Source organism: Ursus maritimus, unplaced genomic scaffold (assembly GCF_017311325.1).
Source record: "Ursus maritimus isolate PB19 unplaced genomic scaffold, ASM1731132v1 scaffold_32, whole genome shotgun sequence".
NCBI classification, from domain to species: domain Eukaryota; kingdom Metazoa; phylum Chordata; class Mammalia; order Carnivora; family Ursidae; genus Ursus; species Ursus maritimus.
This window is the reverse complement of record NW_024425786.1, coordinates 13,522,176-13,546,143: the sequence shown is the minus strand read 5'-3', so window position 1 is coordinate 13,546,143 and position 23,968 is coordinate 13,522,176. Positions and strand designations below refer to the sequence as shown.

Here is a 23,968-nt window from a genome sequence, read left to right as displayed (position 1 = left end):
CTCACGCAGCCTTCGCGGCCTCCACCGCGGCCCGAGTCCCGTCCCTCGCCTCGGCGCCCACATCCGGGGGGCGGTCCGGCCCGCCGTCGCTGCGGAGGCCCCATCTGGCGCGCATCTGGAACCGCCCGGCCGGCCGCCCTGGAGCCCGCGCCCGCCCTGGCCCGGCCGCGCCGGGAGCCCTGCCCGGAGCTGGAGCCGCACCTGGAGCCGCGGGCCCGGGGCCCTGAGCCGCGCAGCCGGCGCATGGTGAACTCACTGCTGTTCGGGGAGATGGCCTTGGCCTTCGGCTGCCCGCCGGGCGGCGGCGGCGGGAGCTGCCCCGGCGGGGGCGGCGGCGGCGGTGGGGCCGGGCCGGGGCCGTCGCCGGTGACGGCGGCGCTGCGGGACGACCTGGGCTCCAACATCCACCTTCTGAAGGGGCTCAACGTGCGCTTCCGCTGCTTCCTGGCCAAGGTGCACGAGCTGGAGCGGCGCAACCGGCTGCTGGAGAAGCAGCTGGAGCAGCAGCAGAGTGAGCGCGAGCGGCGGCTGCGCTACAAGACCTTCTCCCGCGAGCAGGCCGTGCAGACCGGGCCCGAGCTGCTGCGGCCGCCAGCGCCCGGCGCGGGGCACGGCAGCGGCAGCGCCATCGGCGCGGCGGCGGGCGCCAATGCCAACACCGTGGCCCTGGGCGGCCTGCCCCCCGGCGGCGGCTCGCACCCGCAGCACTACGGCCGCTTGCCCGGGACCATCTGGAGCTACACGCAGGTGCGGCGCACGGGCGGCGGCGGCGTGGAGACAGTGCAGGGCCCCGGCGTGTCGTGGGTGCACCCCGACGGCGTGGGCGTGCAGATCGACACCATCACGCCCGAGATACGCGCGCTCTACAACGTACTGGCCAAGGTGAAGCGCGAGCGCGACGAGTACAAGCGGAGGTGAGTGGGGACCTGCCCTTCCCCCCACCCCGCAGCTCCCGGGGAGGGGGCGTCCAGGTCCGGGAGGCCGCGGAATGCGTGCGTGCGGGAGGGACTGGGGGTGGCCAGCTGGTCCTAGCAGGTGGGCTGGAAGCTGTGTTTGCATAGCGCCCTACACACGCTCGGAAAACTCACTTACTAGTTCCAAGAATGGGGGCGGGTGCTGACTACCATAGGGGACACCTTGGTGCTGTCATTGGTCGAGGCCGGTTGTTTTCTAGGTGACATAATGACCACTGGTGTTTTATGTGATCTCATTTAATCTTCACGCCAACGCAGAGTATAAGGCATTCTTATCCCCATTTTGTAGATGAGGAAACCGAGGCACAGCGATGCAAGGGCTTGCCAAAGGGGGCTTGGCCCATAGTGGCAAAACTGGGATTTGAACTAGTGAATTGAACTACTTTTGGTTAGTTTGTCTCCCACTATAGGTTTTTTCCCAAGGATGTAGGCGGCAGGATCGCCTCCCTCCACGGGTGAGAAGAAGAAACTCTTAACCAACCCCCTGGCTTTTTTTTTTTTTTTTTTTTTGTCCCTTGAATTAAATGAGATCATGTGCTTGAAAATGGGTAAATCTGTCCCTACCCACTAGGGCCACAGTCTGCCATCTTGCTCCAGCTCTGCAAGGTCTGGTTGGTGGGTCTGGATAACCAGACTACCATCGGACTGGCCACAAGCTTTCAAAAACCCCTCTCTTCATCCCTCTTCTCCACACCCCCTACGGCTTATTGAGTGCCAACACATGTAGCCCTAAAGGCGCACAGGAGGAGAGAACCTTGGGCTGGAGACTGGACGTTGACTGGACCCAGACAACCATCTCTGCCTAGTGTGCAGGACAGACTGCCTGCAGGACCGGCCTGCACATTCCTGCCCAGTCCCGATTCCCCAGCTGGGAAACTGACATTGCTTCCTGCCCGCAGCCTGGCTGACAGGACTGATGGCTCCGCTTTCCAATAAGAGGAGAGGGGTCTGTCTGTAGCCTCTCAGGCCTGGGTGGGGGCAGGGCCCTCTGCTGTCCCAGGCATGGGCAACCCTGCATTGGGAGCCTTGGCTCCAAACTCTAGGGCTTAGAGGGTGTTGTGAGAAGGCTCTTTCCTTCCACTCCTTGAGTCCTGGTGCTCACATGAGCACAGAAGTCTGCTCAGGGAGTGGGGCATGGGTCTCCTCCATCACCTGCCAGGGAGATCGTTGGACCATTTGGAAACCTATTTGCTCATCAGACAGATAGGAATAATAAAATCTACCCCCCGGTTGCAGAAGGGGAGAGTAGGTTGGTGATGCGTTTTGGAAGGGATAATCCATTGATGTTATTAAAGATGCGAGGCTCTGTCGGGCCAGCATGGAGCAGAGGCCCCGAGAGTCTCGGGTCTCTCTCACACAGGGTCTGGCTTTCTGCAGGGAGGTCTTACATCCCGCTGGGGACGAGCCGCTCTCCTGGGGCCGGTCTTCTCTTGAGGACTTGAGAATGGCTTTGTGCCCCGCCACGGCCAAGGGGAGGCTGCCTCTGCCTCTGTGGGCAGCTTTGCTGGGGTGGGGTAGGGGAGCAGGCACTTGCTCTCGATGGTGAAACTCAGAGGGATGGGCCCTTCTGTCTCCCACTGTTGATTGTGTCGTCATGCCTCAGGCTTGTACTGTGTTTGTTTTATTGTGTGTGCTTTTTGGACCTGGCTACTAAGGAGATGGAAAAACCGTGCCCAATCTCAGAGGGAGATAGGTTGGCGTTGAGCAATGCTCTGTTCAAGTTGCACCCAGGGCGTGGGGTGTGATGTCAGCTTCTGGCGCTGGCCTGGAATGAGACGGGCACTGCTGGGGCAGGTGGAGTGGGGTGCCTCTCCTCCCGTCCCCTGGGCTGTGTGAGCGCCTTCTCTTCCTCCATTTTTTGGTGATCTGGGGAGGTGCATCTTTTCCGAAGTCGATTTGGGGCTCAAGTTGGATTTTTCCAAAGCAAGTGTGCTCCCTTCTTTGGGACTCAGTTTCCCTATCTGTAAAGTGAGGGGTGAGTGGCTAGCACTGTGCTCCTTGAAGCCCCAGGCTTCGTTGGAGATGGTCTTGGGCTTCCAAGACTATTATGTAAGACTTAATATTTTAAATTCTATTACAGTGTTAATATGGTTATAAAAATGTGCTCACTTTTAAGTTCTTAATGTCAACTCATTGTTAATTGTTAACTTGTTAGTAGTTGGCCTGAAGTTAAAACCACCCCGCCTGCCTTCTCTATTTGTCTGAAGAGTACTCTGAGATTGCAGAGCAAACCGCTAAAAACCATTCCCATTTGTAGCTACTTATCTGTGTGAGTCAGGATTTTTGTGAAACTCTGCAGCCAAAACAGGAGATAGAATTAAACGGAATATGGTACTGTCATCCGTGGTCCCAGTTCTAAATGTTAATGAATCAAAATAGCCTCATCAACTTTCCGGATGGAATTCAGAACTCACGTATGTGAACTTACAGTATAAGTGTATACTAGTAACATTCTATTTTTACTTGTTTCTGTATTTGGGTTTCTCGTGAGAATTTGCTTTCGGGAGGAGGGCAGGCATCTCAACACCTTAAAAGAAAAAATTTAAAAACCGCCGGGCTAGACGATCTCAAAAGGTCTTCGCAGCCTTGACAAAATATAATCTTGAGTTTGAGCTCCCAGCCCACTTCTGGTCCCCTGTCCTCGAGAGAAGTCACCGTCTGAGGGATGGGACCACGGTGTTTGCTCAGGCTGTTGGCCACTGAAGGCTTTAGATGCTTTCGGGCTGTTTAGCGCGGAGCCCCCAAACAGTGACCAGTGGAAGGGACCTGTGCCCGGAAAGGAAAGCTTCTAGGGTTTCCTTCGGTCTACCTGGAGGAACTCACAGCCTTGGACACCCCCACTTGCTTCCCCAGAGTACAATCTGGTGCATGTAGCTCTGTGTCCTCCAAGCTGGAGACGTTTGGGTTCCACCTCTGGGATCTGTGGCCATATCCATGTACCGCCACCATCTGTATTATTGCTTATGTAAAATATTCTTCCACAGCTCTATTGAGCTGTAATTTGCATATCATAAAATCCTCTTATTTTAAGCACACAATTCAGTGATTTTTTTAAAGTAAATCCACAGAGTTGTGCAACCATCACCACAACCCAGTTGTAGAAAAATTGCATCGCCCCCAAAAGAGCCTTCGTGCGCATTTGCAGTTAATCCCCATTCCCACCCCAGCCCAGGCAACACTGATGGGCTCTCGGTTTCTATATTTGCCTTTTCTGGACACTTCATGTCAATGCAGTTATGTCATACGTAGTCTTTTGTGTCTGGCTTCTTTCACTTAGGTAATGTTTTGGTGGTTCGGCCACGTTGTAGCGTGTTTCAACAGCACATTCCTTTAGATTGGTGAATAATTTTCCACTGTGCGGACAGACCATAGTTTATCGGTTCACCTATGCAGTCAGTGGAAGTTAAATGTGAAGACTCGCTCGTGCACCATCTCCCATCATCTCAGGGGCCATCAGTGGTATGGGAACCATGCTTGGGAAACAACAACCCAAACCAGAGCCCTTGGCCTGGGGTGCCTGGGCCCTGGGCCCTGTTCGCTACGGCTTTGGTTTCCCCTTGGGCCAACCAGCTCTGAGCTCTTTACCATGAGGGAAATGTGGTTGCCCAAACTGTACTATCGACAAGGTTGTCAAGCGTTGATTTGGAAACCAAAACAAACATTTCTGCTCTGTCACCACCCAGTGCTACCAAAATGTCCTACTCCGAGTTTGCAAGCTGGGGGCTTTTCCCTGGAGATTCCTGCTGAGTCTTATCTGAACTTTAAACAAGTGGGGATTTCTCTGCATCATCGCTTCTAAGAGACCCAGACTCCAGGTCTGGCTCAGCTACCAGGTGCTGTGTGACCTAAGGCCAACTGCTGCCCTCTCTGAGCCTTAGGTCCTCCACCTTTACAGAAGGGGGTTCCTTTTGGTGACCCCTCCCAATTCGCCCTATACTTTGGTCTGTGACTCAGAGGGGTCCGGGTCGGGGCTGTTCTTCCTGCCTCACGGACTGGCAGTCCTCCCTCTCTCCCACCCCAGGCCCAGTGTGGTTTGGAACTGTCTGGGTTTCCCTCCCTCCCCCTGCAGGTTGCCAAGTGTCTGTGCCCCTGACTGAAGTCAGCGTGAAGGGCTTGGTTTGTTTTTCCCTGGTGGTTGGGTGATCGGAGCTTTGCCTTGAGAGCCGGGAGGGACCACAGTGATTGTTTAGCCTGGTGGTTCCCACAGGGGCCCTTTGGAGCCCTGGGATCCAGAGCTGGGTGCCTTGGGGCAATTCTGGGGACAGTGAGTGGGGGTGCTCAGCACCTGGGACTTGGCTCCCATCAACCATAGCAGCTCTATTTCCATGACTTCTGAGGAAGGTTTCATTGGAAAACAGGGTTCCACAGCTTAGGAGAGAGAGAAATTGCTGATTCAGCTGAGTTACTTTCATTTTTGAGGTGGGGAAACTGAGGCCCAGAGGGAGCTGACCCACAAAGCTGAGTTGGGAAGACCTTGCCTGCCGTTGAAAGCTTTCCCCACTGCTCTGACGTGATGCCCACATCGTCTGTCCTCGGTTGGGGTTTGGTAGAGTTTCCTCCACCTTTTTGTGTGTCTGCCTTTAAGCATTTTTTAAAAAACTACTTTCGGGGATGGGAGGGACTTTTGTCACAGCTATTTCTGATCATGAGCCGGAAGGGGCTGGGCTGGCGGCCTGAATGAAGGGCTCCAAAAAGGGCTGGTGGGTGAGCCAGCTGGAGTGTCCCCTGCCTTTCCCCATCACGCCCTGGGAGGCCCTTGAGCAGGTGCGTGCTGGCCCCTGAGTGCCCCAAAGCCAGAAGACTGCCCCGGAAAGCTGGTCACAAGGCTTCGTTCCCTGCCACTTAGTTCTGTTATTTCTGAAGTGTCACCGATACGGATTCTTTGTTTCTGATTTTCCTGGGAGGCAGCCTGGGATGGTGGGAAAAGGGTTCAAATCCTGGCTCTACCACTCTCTGTGCGACGGCGGGCAATTGCTTACCCTCTCTGAGCTGCCGGAGCCACTACTTTCTGTAAAAGAGGGGGAATAATGTTGTTCCCCTAGGAATCGGGGAGGAAGGAATGAGGCTCCGTGATAAGGCACCTGGGGCTTGGTAGGCTCCGGGTAGGTCCCCTCTCTGGCTCCCCGCAATGTCAGTTCCCTTCATTTTACAGGGATTTCCTGGCACAGTGCTGGGCTGCCCAGCACATCCATTTCAGGACACGTCGCAGCTCTCTCTGTCCCGTGGAAGGCGCCAGACTTGGTGTTGGGGGCGGAGAGAAAAAGGGCTACTTCTTTGTCCAGCATCTAAGGACGGTGTTCTTCCTACTCTTAGCAGTTGATTTGTGCCTCCGGAAATCTCTGCTCCCCCCTCCCCCCGCCCTTTCTTCCAACCTCCGTTGAAAGAAACACACAAACCCCCTCCATCCAGCTCCTCAGTGTCCCAGAGTCTCTTGGCTGTGCTGGCATTCTCTTTGGGGACATATTTGGGAGGGATTTTCAGAGCCTCAAGCCAGAGGCAGGGGAATGAGGTCCCAGAAAAGAAAGGGAAGCAGGAAGCCGTGAGACAGCTGACGCTGAAGATTCCTTCCCTGAGGAATGTGAGGCGGGGCTTTTGCCTTGGCCACCGGATGCGAGGCCCCTGGGCCCCCCCAGCGCACACGGGCTCGGGCGCGCGCGTGCGTGCACACACACACATGCACACGCACACCGGGACTCACACGCTCTCAGCCTCTCTAGGCCCGTGGCCCGCCTCCGCACACGTGTGGGTATTTGAAGGACATAGAAGGGTAGACCCAGAATTTGAACATGCTCTTTGCCGCAACGAGATGCGTTGACTTCTAGGGGAATCGATTTAAACTGTACCATGTGTCAGTGATACCGCAGGCTGTGGACTGTGCACTGCGAGTCCTGGTTTTTGATCACATCGGGGAGGCGAAGCCGGGCTGGTGTTCTGTTGACTTCCCGTGTGCTGGACGGCTGAAGGCCTGGGGCAGGGAAGGAGGCACTTCTGTCCCCTCTGCTCAGCGTGAGGATGCCTTGGGCTTCCTTGACTTTCTTCACTCAGGCGGTCCTGAGCGCCCAGTACCTCCCGCATCACAGCAGCCCACACCCTGAATCTCAGTGGCCTGGGATGTCTGCTCCCCCACCGACTGTAAGCTTGTGGGGGCCGGCTCCTGGTCTGTGTCCTGGCAGAGCCCAGCCCGGGCCTGGCCAGAGTCCATGCTGAGCAAGCATTTCGCAGAGAGGGAGGGCGCCGTGCCTGGCTGCTGCGTGCTGGTAGGCCCCCAGGACGGCTGGGGGATATAAGGCCCATGAGACCCAGAGGGTTGACACAGGCCTTACATGCGGGCACTCACAGCTCCTGGAGGGAGGGGTCTGGATCTGGAGTCAGGAGACCCGAGCTCCCGTCCCCCACACATTGGTTTTAACAAATTTGATTAACACCCATCACTTGGTACCAGATGCTGGACTCCTGGCATAGGCGTTAAAAGCTGAGCCAGGTTGGGTTAGTCGCTTTGCCTCTCTGGGTCTCCGTTTCCTCATCTGTATCCCAAAGTTGTGGGCAGGGTAAATGGGCTCATGCCACTCTGGCACTTTATAAATGGGGAAGTTCTAAAAGAGATTTCACAGGGCAGGAGCACGAGTGCCCTAAGGGGTGAGTGGTTCTGGCTTTGTGAAGCAGGCGGAAATCAGGAACCAGGCTGGAAGCTGGAGGGAGGGTGGTCTAGGCCTTTGGCAACAGCATCTGGGTGTCATGTAGCCTCTGGGCATTGCTGGTTGCCTGGTGCTTAGAGGATTCTGGGCCAGATAGGGGGGGCCTCCCCGCCAGAGCTGTGCCCTCCCACCTGCAGTGGGCACGGGGTGTTCGGCTTCCTGGGCAGGATGTGGTTACTTACCCTAGTTCCTGGTACAAGAGAGGGTAGTTGTCACCCAGCAGTAAACCTGGCGAATGCCTCTGGTCCCCTCGAAGGGCTGTGGCCTGGCCGAGCCCCTGGCTGGAGGCATGGGGCAGCTAGAGCCCTGTGGAGTCCAGGCTGTGCTCCCTGCTTGCTTGCGGTGTGATCTGATCTTCTGGTTGCCCACCTGGGAATGGGGGTGCTGGGAAGATCGGCCTGCCCAGTGCCCTGTGAATCCTGTTCTCTCTGTGACTTCGTTGAAGAATCCACAGAACCACATAATCTTTTGTACCTCGGTTTGTCACTCTATAAAATGGGGATACGTTTCCTTATGAGTTCTGCTTCCCAGGGTTGCTGTAAAAATCACCTGAAGTAGTGGAGTGTGAAGGCATTTTGCAAAAGGTTTACAAATAAACCATAATGACTTAATAGCCACCATTGATTGAGCAACTACTACATGCTAGGCTCTGTGATGACTTCTTTAAGTGAGATTTCATCATCAGACAGCCCCAAGAGGTGGGAATAATTATGCCCATTTTATAGGTGAGAGGTTCTTTTTTCTCTTTTTAAAAGATTTTTTATTTATTTGAGAGAGAGAGAGAGAGAGAGAGAGAGGAGGAGGAGCAGAGGGAAAGGGACAAGCAGACCCCATGCTCAGCATAGAGCCTGACGCAGGGCTCGATCTCAGGACCCTGAGATCATGACCTGAGCCGAAACCAAGACTTGGGTGCTCAACCGACTGAGCCAAGGTGAGAGGTTCGGAGAGGTGGAAGACATCTGCCCCCCATCTTGCGGCAAGTGCGGTCTGGGTCTCTAGACCCCAAGTTCAGTGTTCTTCCTAGCGGGGACAGGCTGGCCAGGTTCCATGCCTCCTGAGGGCTGCTGAAGGCTGGTCCAGGGTGAGGAGGCAAGCTGAGGCTTGGGGTCTCCCCGGCGCCTGTCACAATATTGCCACCACAGGTGGCAGAGCAGGAGGCGGCTGCTACACTGGGAAGACTTCCTGCTGTCATTTGACAGTAATGATTTCTTGAGAAACCAGTGAGTCACTGGCAACGGCAGGCAGATAAGCCTCCCAGGCCACCACGGAGGGCGGTCCAGCCCCCTGCTCCCTGGAGGTGATCCTAGTGGGGGACCGGACTCTGGGTAGGGGAGAGTTCCTGGTCGGCCACAGAGGTTGCCACATTGAGGCTGGTGGGCCTGGCAGGGGGAAGAAAAGGGGGACGGGGAGCCTGGATTATCACCTGTCTGGCACTTTCCACGTGATTGGATTCAGACCTGCAGAGTGCCAGCTCTGCAGATGGAAACCCAGGTTCAGAGCAGAAAAGTAACTTGCTCCAAGTCACACAGCAAAGCTGGGGCTGGGGGTGGGTCTCAGATTCTAAGTTAAGGCTCCTTTGATCATGCCTGGCACCTAAGCACACCCAGGGCAGCGGCCAGGGCTTCTCAGGAACTGATAACAAGCAGAGAGAGAGCAACGGGTATCTGGTGACGGGCCTCTGCCCTGGGGTTGGGTCTCCCGAACTTGTGCTTTTGGTTGGTTCCGTGAACCTTGCCTGGGTGCAGGGAACTTGTTACAGTCATTCCACGCCTCTCGTTGGGGAAGCTGAGCCTGCTAGGTGTGGACATCTGAGAAGCTGGGGTTCTGTTCTCCTGAGAGTGGCTGGGCAGGCGCCGTGCGCCAGGTCCCGTGCTGGGCACTGGGATAGAGCAGACATGCAGCCCCTGCCCTCAGGAGCTCGGAGTCTGGGGACACAGGCAGATGTGAAACTGCCGTGTGACAAGTACCTGCTTGGATAGTACCTGTGTGCAGTAAGGGCACAATAACTATTAATTAATTAAACAAATATTTATATAGCATTTGCTCTTTGTCAGGCTGCATTTAAAGCAGTTTAGGGACGTTTGATTCGTGTAACCTCATAATAACCCTGTGTATTAGGTACTGTCATTAGCCCGTTTTAGAGAATGAAACGGAGCCACAGAGACACTGACAGAACTGAGCCCAGAGGCAGCTAGCAGGTGGGAAGTGAAGATTTCATCCAGGAAGTCAGGCTCCAGATGGAGCCTTTTATGCTGTACCCAGGAAGGGGCATGTGTGCTGCAAGTGGCTTCTGTGCTCTGAGCCTCAGTTTTCGCTTCTGTGAAATGGGGATAGTACCTCTGACCTCACTGAGCTGTTTGCAAGATTAAATGTGCGATGTCTGCGGAAGCACTTTATAAACTGTAAAGGGTTTGCCCTTGGGGTCGAAATGATTAGAAGCCTGGGTCCTGCCTACACTCTCACGGCTGTTTCCTCCCCAGCTTCCCTTGTAGCCTGGGGCTCCTCGGAGCCCTGGGAGATGTCCTGTCCTCCCCTTGCCTTTACATTCACATGGTTCCTGGATCCCAGGACAAGCTGCACTGGGATGTTGGACAGAAACCTGCAAAACTCAGCAGCTTGGAGCAGAGTGTACGTGTGCAGGTTGGAAGCTGGGAAAGGAGGAAGTTGGAGAGTATTTCTGCTGCTTCTCATCTGTGTGAACTTGAGAGCGTCTTTTACTTCTCTGAGAAGGGGGGACGGTTCCCAAGCGTGGGCGGCAGGGAGAGTGAATGGGAACGCCCAGAAGCCAGCAGCTGCTATCGTGGGTATTAAGTGAGGCTGGGGGTTTTGGGGAGAGGAGCAGGGGTGGGGGTCAGGTTGAATGGCCTTTGGACCCTGGCTTGGGCAGGAGCACCCCCCCAACAGCTGCACTGGGTGGGGAGCTGTCTCGGAGGTCTCTCTGAGATGCTGGCTCAGCTGCACTCCGGCCTGCGTGCGCTGACTTCGGGATGTGCCCGTTCTCACAGCCCTCCCCTCCCCCCAATCCGCCACCCCCACCCCCACTCATCTGCTGCTCGGTGGAGAGACGCCCCCACAGTGGAGACACTGCCTTCCGCCCTCTTAACTGGCCATTTTTATTACTTGGGTTATTTAAGACGGTACTTGGCTCGCTGCCGCCTGTTTGCCTTCTTGGGGGAGGGGAAGAGCCTCTGGTCTAAGTGGACCTTGTGAAATTCCCCGGCAGACAGGCTCCTCTCAGGGCAGGGTCGGTATATCTTCCCAGGGCCTGTCTGCGCCTCTTCTTTGCCCCTGGCCTGCTGTGGTAATGGGCAGAAGGCCATGCTGGGCGGTAGGGGGAGACGGATGGGAATAGCTTTGGGAAAAGCTCATTGCCAAGTCAGACCACAGGACCAGAGAGCCTTGGACCTCTGGGTGGGACCCTGTAGTGCTCGAAACCCAGGGGTTCTGAAAGGTGCTTCGCTTAGGGCCAGTCAAGGAAGGCTTCCTGGAGGAGCTGTCCCCCGTGTTGGGTTTCAGAGGTCTAGTAAGAGTGGAAGAGAAGGGAAGGGTGCTCCAGGTAGAGAGAACAGCTTGTGCGAAGGCCTGGAGGTGAGGTTGCCTGCCCTGCCAGCACGCGGTCTAGAGCATGCCTGCTCATTCTTCTTCCCCTTTTCGTCCGCCCTCCCTCCTCCCCCCCCTTCTTGGCGCTCTTTGTTCTGTTTTGCTGCCTCTCATCCTCTCTCCTTTCCCCCTTTCCCTTCTTTCTTGTTTTGGTGTTCACTTGGCTATGGCTGGTTCTCACCTCCCCATCCCCTGTGTGAGGCAGGGGAGGGCTGTGAGGGGGGTCCTGTTCCTGTCCCTCTGCCCACCCGATGCCAGGCCTCTGTGGGGGGTTCTTTGTCTGCTGCTGGGGCTTTGTGAGCCTGTGTGTGCACACACGTGTGTCTGGGAGCCTCGGGCTGCACCCTGCAGACTTGGAGCCCTTGGGGTCAGGACCCTGCCTTCGGCCACCCCAGACCCTTTGTACTACCCCTCGTATATCATGGTGGGGGGCAGGAGAGGCTCCCTGCTGAAAGGGATAGCTGTTGCGTCTTGGAGGTCAACGCTGGTCAAAGGAGACCTCAGCCCCAGCTCCCAGCCCCCATCAAAGATGAGCCTGGGATTAGACACAGGGAGGGGCTTGGAGGCTGGGAGGCTAGGCTGCTCGCTGGCCTTACCTCCCAGGCCTGCCTGCCCTGCCTGTCCCTGCCCCCTGTAGTGACTTCATCTTACTCCCCCCTCCGTGGGCCCAGGCTATGTGAGCAGCTCTCTGAGGTCAGTCTGTCCATCCCCCTGCTTCCAGGCAGCATTGTTCCCCTGTCACGGCAGATGAATAGACGTACCTTTGTCTTTTGAAAAAGACCTTCTGAGAGTTCGTCCCTCAGTGTTTTTACATTTTTCTCTCCAGCCCCATGCACATACCCATGACCATTTTCAGATGAGAAACCTGAGGCTCAGAGAAGGAGAGTGGCTCACTTGAGGTCACACAGCAGAGTTGGGTTTCCTTTGAAACCCTGAGCTAAGGGATCCTTCCCGGTCTTATAGACATTTAAGGAGGGGTTTTGAAAACTCCTGGAGGCTGGGGCTCTTGGGGTGAAGAAGCCTCAGAGCCTGTGAGGTGGCATCCACAGAGACTGAGCCCTGTGCCTGAGCCGGCGTCCAGGTCCTGGGGAAGAGGGGCCCGTGTCGGCCTGTGGAGGAGACGTTGGAGGGCGCCACCAGCTTGTCTCCTTATAACAAAAGGCATTTCCCTGGCTTCAGCCCCGCGGTCTTGGGGTGTTGACTGACCGCCTGACCATCCCTGTCTGCCACCGTGTGTTCCACTGTGTCATTTCTCTGTGCCTCAGTTTCCTCTTGTGTAAATGGGATGATGAGACCCCCCAGTGCTGTCGATAAGCCTCGCCCAGGGAGGGCCATTCCCATCCTTTTTTCTCTGGGGTGGGCCCTGGAGTGGGAAGATCGGAGAACTTTGCGTCAGTGCTGGAGTTGTGTGAACCAGAAAGCCGGGTCCCCCCAACCCCACGGAGATCCCCGCTCTGGGGATGTGGCTGACAAATAGTACTTTTGTTGTGTTCATACAAGTTTCTATGGAGAGTCTTAATATTCTGTTGCGATTGGTTTTACACTCGTCTTCAAAGAAAATACTGACATTTGAAACATCAGGACTTATCCAAGTTGGGGAAACTGAGGCCCTAACTCAGCAGGCTACTGGCAAGTTCAGGGGACCCCCAACTCATAGGCTGTTCCTTTCTTTTTTTCTTTCTTTCCTTCCTCCCTTTCTTTCTTTCTTTCTTTCTTTCTTTCTTGACAGAGAGAGAGACAGCCAGCGACAGAGGGGACACAAGCAGTGGGAGAGGGAGAAGCAGGCTCCTAGCGGAGGAGCCTGATGCGGGGCTTGATCCCAGAAAGCCGGGCTCATGCCCTGAGCCGAAGGCAGACGCTTAACGACTGAGCCACCCAGAAGCCCCTAGGATGTTCCTTTCTGTGCCTTGAGCATAATAAATCCGCAGGCTGTCACTCTGGTGGGAACTCTGACTCTGAATCGAGACCACCCTGAGCTTCAGGTCTCTTACCTGTAAAATGGGGAAGACATCCTGACCTTACCAGGTTGTAATGAAGGTTCAGCAAAATAGTGCGTGCCAGGTGCTGAGTGTGGTGCGGACCCCCTGGCTGTTACAGCCCTGTCCCTTCTGTCCCGGGCCCCATAAATACGGACTGCCCACTCCCTCCCCCTTCCGGCTACAGACTGGCCTTTTGTGTTCAGGGCACTTCTTTCCCCAGCAAAGCCGCCTGCCTGACCAGCAAGGAGGAGGTCACATCCCCTCTCCTCCCCAGGAGATTGTCTGCGCAGGGTCGCTGGGAGGGCAGGACCTCGCATTCAAGGCCGTCTAGCACAATGTGTTGCCTGGAGCCTGTGGCTTCCAGTAGCCTTGTTGGATGGGGGACTGTGTCCCTGTTCCTGCCGCTTGGAGGAGAGGCCCTCTCAGTCCCAGACTCCTTGTATGGATGTGGAGGCAGCCCTAGGAGGTCACATCCCTGGGCCTGAGGTCTCACCCTGAAGCAAGGGCAGAGCTGGGATTTGAACCCCAGTCTGGCAGGTTCTTCCAGACTACTTCCCACCACACTCCCAGGCTCAGTCTTCCAGGCTGGGCAATGGGCCTCACGTTCCTGGCCTTGGCCGCTGGTCTGAGATGGAGGAGCTGGAAGACAGGGATTTGAGTCCTCCCCGCCTCCACCCGGGGGCGGGGCAGCGGGGGGGGGGGGGGGGAGCTGTTCTTCCTGCTGGAACTCTGGAATGCCATGGGAGGATGGCTTCTGGGTTCTGGTCCAGCCCACAGATTGCCTCTGTGAGGCCTTGTGAGGCACGCTTCTGGACCTTGGCAGAGAGGTGACGTCGAAGGCCGCGTTAGCATTGTTTTTCCAGGGGTGATGTCAGGGCAGCTGGTTTAGAGTTTCGTCTCAGAGACAAAGGCTGCTTTGTAGCTTCTGCCGGGTTTGAGCCCAGGCACATCACCCCCCAAGGTGGGAAAGGAGACGGAAGGGATCGCAGGGCCCAGGCAGAGAAGCCATGGGAGCCGTGGCTCACCTTCGGCTCCTCCAAGAAGGAAGTCGGGATCTCATGATTCTAGAATGCTCATTGCACGGTTTCCCAAGAGCATCTCTTACACCCAGTGCGGTTCAAAACTTCATGGACGCGTTCTCTTGAAATCACAGCACTCTTGAAGGGTGGCTGTGGTCATGCCCATTGTACAGATGAGGACACGGGGTCTCGGCAGGTGGAGTGACCTGCTGCTTGTAACAGCTAGAAAGCGGCAGAGCTGGCATGGAAACTTGGGTCTCTCTGGCTTCAAAGATCACCACTGGGGTCCACCGCCGTTGCGTCTCATTTCGAAGCCAGCTTCGGGAGTGCACTTCAGAAAGCCGAGATGCCCTGGGGGATGGCGAGAGCAGATGAGTTTCATGGCTTTGGGGGTCCAGAGCGTTCGTCCTCAGGGCTCAGAGCTGGGCCGCTGTGCTTGGACCATGTGTTGCGAATTCAAGGGTGCACTGGTAGGTATGTGCACGTGTAAGACAGAGAAGGGGATTGATGCTGGAGGGTCTGTAGTTGTGGGAAAGCGCTCCAAGGAGGACTTGTGGGCACGTGTAGGGAATCATCCCAGGGGACAACTAGGACCTTCTGCTCTTCCTTTTTAGGAATTACCCCACTTGAGCATCCATCCGTCTACCCACCCATCCATCCGTTTGCAGGGCCCCTGTGCTCAGGCCCGGTGCTTGGGCCCCCGGCAATGAGGCTGCATGGACCAGAAAGGCAGGCTCTTGTTCCTAGCCAGCTTGCCAAGTGACTGTTACGTCGGAGCTGCAGGAGTCCTGCAGGAGATGTTTCGTTTCTCCCCCAATACACACTTCAGAGACGGGCAGTGACTTGCCCAAGGTTGCACGGCAACTTGATGGCAGAACTGGCTCTCACAGCCAGGTCTGTGGCCCCCCGGCGCATTTTCTCACCTCTCTGCCATGCTGAGGCTCCACTCCTGGCTGGCACCTGTCTCGTCCAGCCCTGCCTCCTCGCCTATTTTGATGTGTTCTTGGGCTTTTCTGGAGTCCTCTGTGGCCTCTGTCCTGAAAGACACCCAGGCCCCTGGCTGCAGCTGAGCTTGGCCGTGCTCTACCCCAAGATGACAGCCCGTCTGGAACACCAGGTTGGCTGGGCAGCCGAGTGCAGACATCAGCTTGTGGACATCAGTTTGCTATCCCCAGGGGTCTCCAGAAGTCACCTGTTCCTCCCTCGCCTTGAGGTCGGGACCTTTGCAGATCCTACTTAGAGATCTTACTGCCTAGGAAGGGCATTCCAGAGTCTTCCCCTGGAAGTGCCTTGCAGCTCTTTTCATTGGAAAATGCTTCCTGGTCTCTAGCCACAATCCCATAGGCTCCATTCCCCTCTTTAGCCTTCCATGGAGTAGGGGAATGGCTGGGCATCAATCGCTTGGGGAAGACAGCACCACTCCCTTCCGAGCCCCTAAGCTTACCCTCTTCCCTCCTAAAGTCCCTTCTGACTCATGCACACTTGTTAGGGCATGCTGTTTGTGTAGGAAGGATCTGGCTGGTCCCTTTGGGATCCCACCAGTTCCTGGGAGGGTAGCACATGCCTTCTCCCGGAGTCATGCAACCCTCAGGGCTGGAAGGGGCCCTGGGATCACTCTGGATCCACCTTTCCTGATGGGGAAACTGAGGCCCAGAGAGGTTGAGCAACATCTAGAGCCACTCAGCCAGCCTAGTGGAGCTGGGTCTCCTCTTTCCCAGGGCAGTGCTGATTCTGGGTTTTGGGCCAGGGAGTGGGTTTTCCGGCCCGGTAAAAGTGGCTGGTGGCCTTCTGGCCTGGCAGTCCCTGCCCCACATGGTTGTCCTCGAAGCAAAACGGCTGGCTCTGTGCAGCGTCACTGGGCTCCCCGGCCAGGAATCAGTGCCCTCCCCTGCTTGCCCTTTGGGTTGGCACATTCCTGGCGGTCCGGGACTGCCCTCGGGTCCCAGCGGTGGCCCCTCCTCTACTCCCACCTGTCCCATGGCTCCCTCTCATCTCACTGCCTCCCTGACTCCCTTTTGGCCCCAGGGAGGCCGCTCACCTCCAGGGGTGGAGGGTGCAACAGTGACTAAGTTGCCAGGGGGACAGTAACTTCTGAGGCTGGGAAAGAAGGGGTTAAGCCGCTCTGCCTGATGGGGCTGGACACCCAGCTGGTGTCCTGGCCCCTCAGGCCGACCAGGCCATCTGGCTTGACAGACGCCACACCGTGTTCCATCTGTCCCAAGGCAAAGTCACCAGGAGGAAGCCCGCCTGCTGCCTTTGTCGGCTTGCAGGGGTGGGCGTGCACTTGGCTGTCTGTCCCTAGGAAGCCAGGCCTGTCGGGAAAGGGTCCACCTCTGGGCAGGGTCCACCTCTGGGCAGGCTGCCCCGGGGGTGGCTGGCCTACGGGTTTCCCAGAGGCAAGAGGAGGGAGAGCCCGAGCTGTGGGGGGCGGTCAGAGCTTCCTTGTGCAGCGAGGTCCAAAGAGGTGCTGGGACAGGTCCAGGGTCGCACAGTGGATCAGTGCAGGCAGAGGGGCAGGACTCGTACCCAGGCCCTCTCGCTGCTCTACCCCCAGGCCGCTCCTTCTTGTCCGTCTGTCTTGGACTGTCTCCTTTTTTGGCTTCTTGCTTAGTCTGGGCCAGGGGTTGTGTGACTGGGGGGGCCAAGTCTCAGGATGCAGAGAGGCCCCAGTTGGCTTTGAGCTGAGAAGAGAAGCCATGCTGGTTCCTTGGCAGGGCTGGGGGTGGTGACCCTCTGCTACCTCCTTGTCTGGGCACCTGGCAGGATCTGAGCAATGCTTGGGGGACCCCCTTTGAAGGATCTCTGGTCTCTAAAGGATTTCTTGCCCGTCGATGGGCTGTGGAAGCTGAGCCAGGGCCGTGGGAGCCTCACTTCAGGGGCCACACGGTCGGGGCCAAGTTGGGCCCAGCCTGGCAGGCCAGCATGGAAGGCTCAGCACTTTGCCCTTGGGGTTTGGAGGTGATGCAACTTAGGGTCCATTCTGACCCCTGGGAGACTGAGATACATACTTTCTGACTTCTTCCTATTATGAGGCCAGCTGGCACAGAGAACGGAGCCCAGGCTTTGGGCTGGGAGAGACTGTGTTCTAATCCAGCATTTGCCACTCCAACAGGTCAGCAGAGACAGGTGAGTCTGGCGTCATGAGCTTGGGCGCTGGAGCCAGACTGCCTGTATTTGAGTCCTGGCTCTCTACCGCTTTCGAACTCTGTGACCTTGCACAAGTCGCTTTCCCTCCCTGGGCCTCAGTTTCGTCATCTGTAAAATGGGCAGAATAACAAGCATCCACCTCCTAAGCCTGTCGTGAGGACTGAATGAGTTAATAGTGCCCATCATAGACTATCACTTCATGATGTGAGCTATTTTGGTTATGTGACCTTGGACAAGTCACCTTCTCTCTGTGAGCCTCAGTTTCCCTATCAGCAGAAACGAGGGGCTCCAGTAAGGTCTCTGTCAGAGGCTCTACTGTCATAGCAGGTTCTCTGGGTGTCTGCTCCATTTCTTGCCCCTCTGTCCTTGGGGAAACGGACCTTTCTGTCCTCCGAGAGGGGTGTCCCAGCCCCATGGGTGGGCCAGAGCGTGTGTGTGTGGGTGTGTGTGTGTGTGTGTGCAGTGTCTCAGTGCCCTCTTCACTGGCGGGGCCCTCATGACGACAGGAGGCTGGTATTAAGCAGTGAGTCTGTCCCCTCGAGCTGTGTTTAGTCACTAATCCCTCTCTTGGCACAGACGATGGCAGACTGATCACCTGTCCGGCCATGCTTGGAGCCTTCCCGGCCAGTTGTGACAATTAGGGTGCTGCACACGCAGGCGGTGTCTGTCACAGCCCATCCTCAGTTGCACGAGCCCTGCATGTAATTGGCTTCCTGGGTCCATGTCACTCTTCCCTCCTTCCTCCGATTGCTCAGGAATGTCTTCCTCCCCTTACTGCCGTGTGGCAGAAAGCATCCAGGCTCTGGGTTCCAGTCCCTGCTCAGCTGCTGCCTGGCTGTGGGACCTTGGGCCTGTCATTTAACCCTCTGAGCTTCAGACTTCCCCTTGACAAATGGCCTGGGCTTCAGAGCATCCCTTTCTGCCATCCTGGGATCCCACGGTTAGAGATTTTCTTTCTTCCTTTCCTTTCCTCTCCTCTCCTCCCCTCCCCTCCCCTCCCCTTTCATCACATGGAATCTACTGTGGTTGCCTGTCCTCATATAACCCAGACGGGGGTCTTTCTCCCCTATTTCACGGATGAGGAGACCAAGGCCTGGGGAGGGGGCTTGCTCAAGGCTGCAGAGCCTTAGTTTAAATCCAGGGTGGGGAATGTGCCAACTGCTGTCCGGTGGGCTCTCCTTGGCTTCAACCCCTTACTTGTACAGGCTGCAGATGTTAAGGATAACTTGGACTCCGAGGCTGCGGGCCCAGGGCTGCTTGGGGTGCACAAGCGCTCCCAGTGAGTGATGTGGCTTTGATGCAGAGATTACACGGAGCTGCAGACCCACAGTGCCTTGCGCTTACCTGCGGGGCGGCACGGTCACTTGGAATAAACAACGGGAGACCCAAAGTGCACATTAGGTTTCCAAAATAGCCTTGGGAGTTGCTGTTTTCCTCCAAGCTGTAAACATAGCTCTGGGTGGGGCCTCCCCAGCCTCCTGGGCTCAGAACCCCCAGGCCTCCTGCTTCTTGGCCTGGGTGCCCAGAACCCCTGCTGGCTTCTGGACTCGAGCAACAGCTGGAGCCCCAACATCTGAGAGCTTCTAAGAGTGCCTGATGCTGGGGAGGGGAATGGGGTGGAGCATCACTGGGGGCTTGGCCAGGCCTGAGCAGAGGGCAAAGACCTGGGGGAAGAGAGCTGTGAGCTCACCTTCCTGTCATCTGTCCCATGGGAGGTAGGCCCAGGTGACCAGGTGAGAGAAGAGGGTCATTGGAGGAGAGTAGCAGAGCTGCCAGGGACTGTGGAGGCTGGGGAAACTGAGGCTGATGGGGAGGGGCAGGCAGGCAGGTCAAGCCCAAGGCCACACCGTGGATCAGTGCTTCACTGACTCCAGATTGGATGTCCCAAGAAAGGCCCTGGAGGTGACACTCAACGCACCCTTTATCCAGGGAACATTTTTTTGGCGCCTCTTGTATTCCAGGCTCCGTGCTGGGCTCTGGAGTTGCAGCTGGGGAGCCAGAGATGGGCCTGATCTTGTGAGAGTTAAGTAGGGAGACCAAAAAGTGAGCAGAAGACCTGAGTAGCAAGTGACTGGGGCTTTTGGAATACAGAAGTAGGGCACTTGACCTTGACCGAAGAGTCAGGGAAGATTTCCTGGAGGAGGGGGTATATAAGCTAGGTCCTGACGCTGGTATAAGATGAGGAGGAGTAGAGAGAGATGACAAAGGGGGCACATAGAACAGAGCTTTCCAGGCAGAGTGCACAGCACGTGCAAAGGCATTGCCGGTGTGAGGTGGCTTGGCATACCGGGGCTGGAGGGGCCGTGGGGGGTGCTGTTTTATCTTGGCCCCTGCTAGCATAAGGCTGCTTGCTCCCGGGCTCATCACACACTCCGTGGAAAACCTCTACCCTTTCAGAAGAGAGATGTTGGGCCCATTTCTCAGATGAACTTGATCTCCCAACACGCTGCTCCTTGGGGGGGAGCAGAACGCCACCCCGTGAGGGTGAGGAAGGGCAGTGTTTATGACGGCGTCTTCTCCCACCAGCCTTTTGATTAATGGTGAAATTGAGGCACAAAGCGTATTGCTGCAGGAACTAGGATGGGGACCCAGGGACCCTGTTCTTCCTTGGCTCCCTGAGCGGCTGTCCAGGCTCCAGCAGTGGCCGAGCCCCACAGGAGTTCAGCCCTGTCACACACAGAGCTTTATAGGGGCACACAAGCCTCTTCTCGGTCTGCCCCCTTGACCCAGCCACTCATTCCACCCAGATAACTGGACAGATACACAGATCTGTGTATACCAGGATCTTCTTCGCCACGTTGTTTAGATTGTTAGGACTTGGGAATGACAGTGCAGGACCCGTTAGGTCAGGGGCGCCACAGCCACCTGCTGTGTGACCGGCCCAGAAGGATGCTTGCTGTATATGAAGTGGAGAAAGCAGGCCTGAACGCCATGTCCAGTCTGATCCTGTTTTCACTTGTGAAAGATAAGCTTTCATAAGAGGGAGCTGCGAAGGACGTGCAGCCAGTGTGAAGGCGATTCTCTCCAGTGTGGGGGGCCTGGGTGGGGTTTTAATTGTTTTGTTTCACTTACTTGATTTCTTTCTACTTCTGGTGTAATCGTGAAATACGCATGCAACGTAAACCAAAGGGAGAGCGAGCAGGTGTCTTTGTCTTTTTAAGATTTAAATGGTTTTGACTTTTTGATGAACGGACACATTACATCATTCAAAGTTGAAAAGATACAGGAGAGGAAAGTGTCATACACACTACAACATGGGTGAACCCCGAGGACCTTACACTGGGTGCCAGAGGGCATGGGGAGCAGAGTGTCCATTTTGCAAGGTGAGGAATTCCAGAGATGGATGGTGGGTGTACTGAATGCCACTGAGCTGGACACTTAAAAATGGTTATGGTAGCAAATTTTGTATATGCATTTTACTATGACTTAAAAAAAAAAGATACAGCAGGGAACGAGTGACCAGTCTCCCTCCCAGCCCTGTCCCCCGGCCACGTGGTTCTGTTTTCAGTGTGGTGGTAGATTCCTGCTTTCCTCCCTCCTGCCCCTGGGTTTGACGGGGCAGGGGCAAGTCCCCTCCACTTGTGGGCAGAGCAAAGATGCTGCCCGGTCCCCACAGCCCAGGAGAAGCAGCCCCTTCTGTCCCTGCTTCTGGGGCGCAAGGCAGCCAGTGCCCAGCCCTTCCTGCCCTGTGGGTTGAGGGATTGAGGACCTGAGGGTAGGGGAGCCAGAGATGCTGGCTGGAGAGAGCCCTGGAACTGGCCTCCCCGTCTCAGTGGGAGGGGGATACTCTGAATCCACTTCTTTGCCCCCCAGCCCTTGGCTCCCTGAGTGGGCACTTGGGAAATGTTTGTTGAAACTGTCATGGGGGGAAGAAGACGGTATCCAAGCCAACAGCCAGACAGAGCTGGGCTGCAGTGGATACTGTGAGGCTGTCGGGCCCTGTGACCCAGAGACACCCAGCATTCATTCTCTGGGGCGTTCTTGTGCCGGGTCTTCTGTCCCTGCTGGGATTCGGTGCTGGATTGGACACCAGGGAGATGACAAGTCTTCCTGTGTCTTTGGTCGATGGCACCATGTGTCACCAGGCATTGATAGCGGGTTTGGCATCCAGGTATCCTGTCTGGTGCCCCAGGGCCCTGGCCAGTTCACCTAGCAGACTGCCACCCCAAGCTGAGCCATCCATTCTCTGTGGCGGGAAGACCCCATCCCATGGCTAATCAGAACTTCAGTTGAGTGTTTACTGGGATCTGGGCTCTGTACTAAGTGCTTAAAGCATACAAACTCAATACACCAGCCCCATGAGGTAGGGGCTTCCATTAGCGCCCACCTTAGAGGTGGGGAACCCGGAGTGCAGGTTAGGTGTTTTGCCCAGAGGCACACATCTGCCCTTCCCAGCAGCCCAGGCTGGTGAAGGAAAGTGCCTGGGGACCTGATGACAAGCTGCAGCCTTCCCCGACCATGATTTCCATAGAGCAGCGGAGCCAGAAGAAACTGACCATTTTATAGATGGGGAGGCTGAGACCCAGGGAGGCTCAGAGCTGGCTCGTGGCAGCAGGACAGGGCAAGGGCGCAGGGCCTCCGTTTATTCAGAGCCTGTAGCTATCACCTCTTTCACAGACTGGAGCATCCCCGAGGAGGGTCCTTCCTGATCCCCATGTCACAGTGTCCAAATAGGGAGGCTCAGGGGCAGAAAATCATCTGCCCAGAAGCCTGTGGCCAGTCATGTTGGGATTTGAACCCATTTCGATCCGACTCCAAAGCCAGTGCCGCTTTTGCTGGTCATGTGTTAGTAGTCGGGGTGGGTGGGTGGCAGGGCTGCCCGCAGATCAGATTCACCCACTGGAGGCGGAATGCTAAGGCCTTTCTCCACCTGGGTTCTAGGGCCTCAGAAGTGAGTAAACGGGCAAAGCAGATACCCTGGCTAAGCAGCTCTTTTCCAAGTCAGTGACCGAGACCCCACGAGTACACACCTGTGCGTCTGACCCTGGGGTGTGGTACTCTGGGGTGTGCTGGAGGGCATGGTGGGGAGAGGGGTTTATGGAGCTGGTAGGACACTTTTACCCCTGAGAGGCTGCCCGGCCTGGAAAGTCAGATGGACTGGCCTTGACCTGGAGCCAGGCATTGTACCTGGACCTCTGTTTGCTCATCAGTGAGGTGGGCATGCGAGCACCTGGCTCACAGAGCTAAGGTGGGAGAAGAGTGACTAGACCAGCACGTAATAAGCATTTTCCAGTCAATGTAAGTCTTCCCCTTCTCCTAGGAGAGCGAGTGTGTGGGAGAGGCAGAGAAGTGACCGTTTACAGCTTCCTGGATGCCATGAGGAAGGCATGTGCCAGGACTGGAAACCTCTGATGGACATAGTGACTCACCCTGGGGAAATCATGAAGGGCTCCCTGGAGGAGGTGATGAAGGTGTAGCAAGCCTGGAAGATGTAATGGTGCCCCAGAAACCTCATGGTGGCCTACAATTTGGGATGCAGATTCCTCTTCACCGTGAGATGTCCTTTGAGTCACTTTCCTTCTTGGAAGTGGTCTGGTTTGTGTGGGGGAGGGTAGAGCCCCCTCAGGTGTGGTTTCTAGACATCGGCCCTGGAAGGAGGGTGCTGCCCAGCATGCAGCTCTGGGTTACAGGCACGCAGAGCGCCAGGTCTCTGTAGATGTTTCAATACATGCCACCAAAGTGGGAGTGGTGCTGGGAATCTGGGTGAATATGGAACACGTGACTCATAGAAACAGCCGAAACCTCAGATTGGCACTGGGGAGGGTGACCGGGGGCTTCTCTGAGCCCATGAGAATGCCCTGTGCCTGCTGGGGTGGTGTTGTGAGACTAGTTGGGGTCTGGCTGGCGGGACCTCTCCTGCCTTGGTCTCTCTGGCCGTCAGGGGGCCCTTGTCGGGGCAGACAAAGGGCTGAGCACATGCCCATTCATTCTTGGGGCGTGTCTGGGGGCATGGAGGGCAGAGGCAGGACACTGGCTGGGTGTTGCTGGCAGTGGACTTGGCAGTACCAGCATCTGGTCTCTTTTCCTCTGCCACCCCTACCCCCAGGTGTCCCCGGTCACCGTCTAACTCATCACCATCACCGTCAGCGTGATTAATACGGCGGCATAGTGGCTCTGGAGTCAACCTAATATGGGGTTCAGGTGTGGCATCTGCAGGACCCCTCTCTCGGTCCCTGGACCTCTCTGACCCTCTGTCACTGGGAGGTCAGGAGGATGAGGACGATGGCCCTGAGCGCGTGCTCATGGGGTGCTAGGCACTGTGCTAGGTACCTATCATACACGGGTCCCCTGAAGAGTTGCAAAAAGCCCTACGAGGTGAGTGGTCTTACCAAGGCTCAGAGAGGGTTGGTAGCTGGCTCCAGGATGTATGGCTGGGGACCCTCAGAGTCCCTGCCCTTCTCTCTACTCCACACATTGGTTTGAGCTCAAAGACTGATATCCCAGCTGGCTTGAGACTTCATGGTTTATCAGATCGCTTTGTGGTCAGCATGGGGTTTGTGCCCAGGGGCCGTGGAAATTGTTCTCTGGCCTGGCTGATTGGGCCCTTCGAATTT

The 23,968-nt window shown here is 56.3% G+C and overlaps 1 protein-coding gene across 1 annotated transcript in view; it reads left to right on the top strand.

Moving 5' to 3' along the window:
- Positions 1 to 243: 243 nt before the first annotated feature.
- The window catches only part of IFFO2 (intermediate filament family orphan 2), a 48,327-nt gene continuing 24,602 nt past the window's right edge, over positions 244 to 23,968 (top strand). The window contains exon 1 of the mRNA XM_040645861.1: positions 244 to 914. Within this exon, the coding sequence (XP_040501795.1) occupies positions 244 to 914 (671 nt within the window). The remainder of the gene's footprint in view (positions 915 to 23,968) is intronic.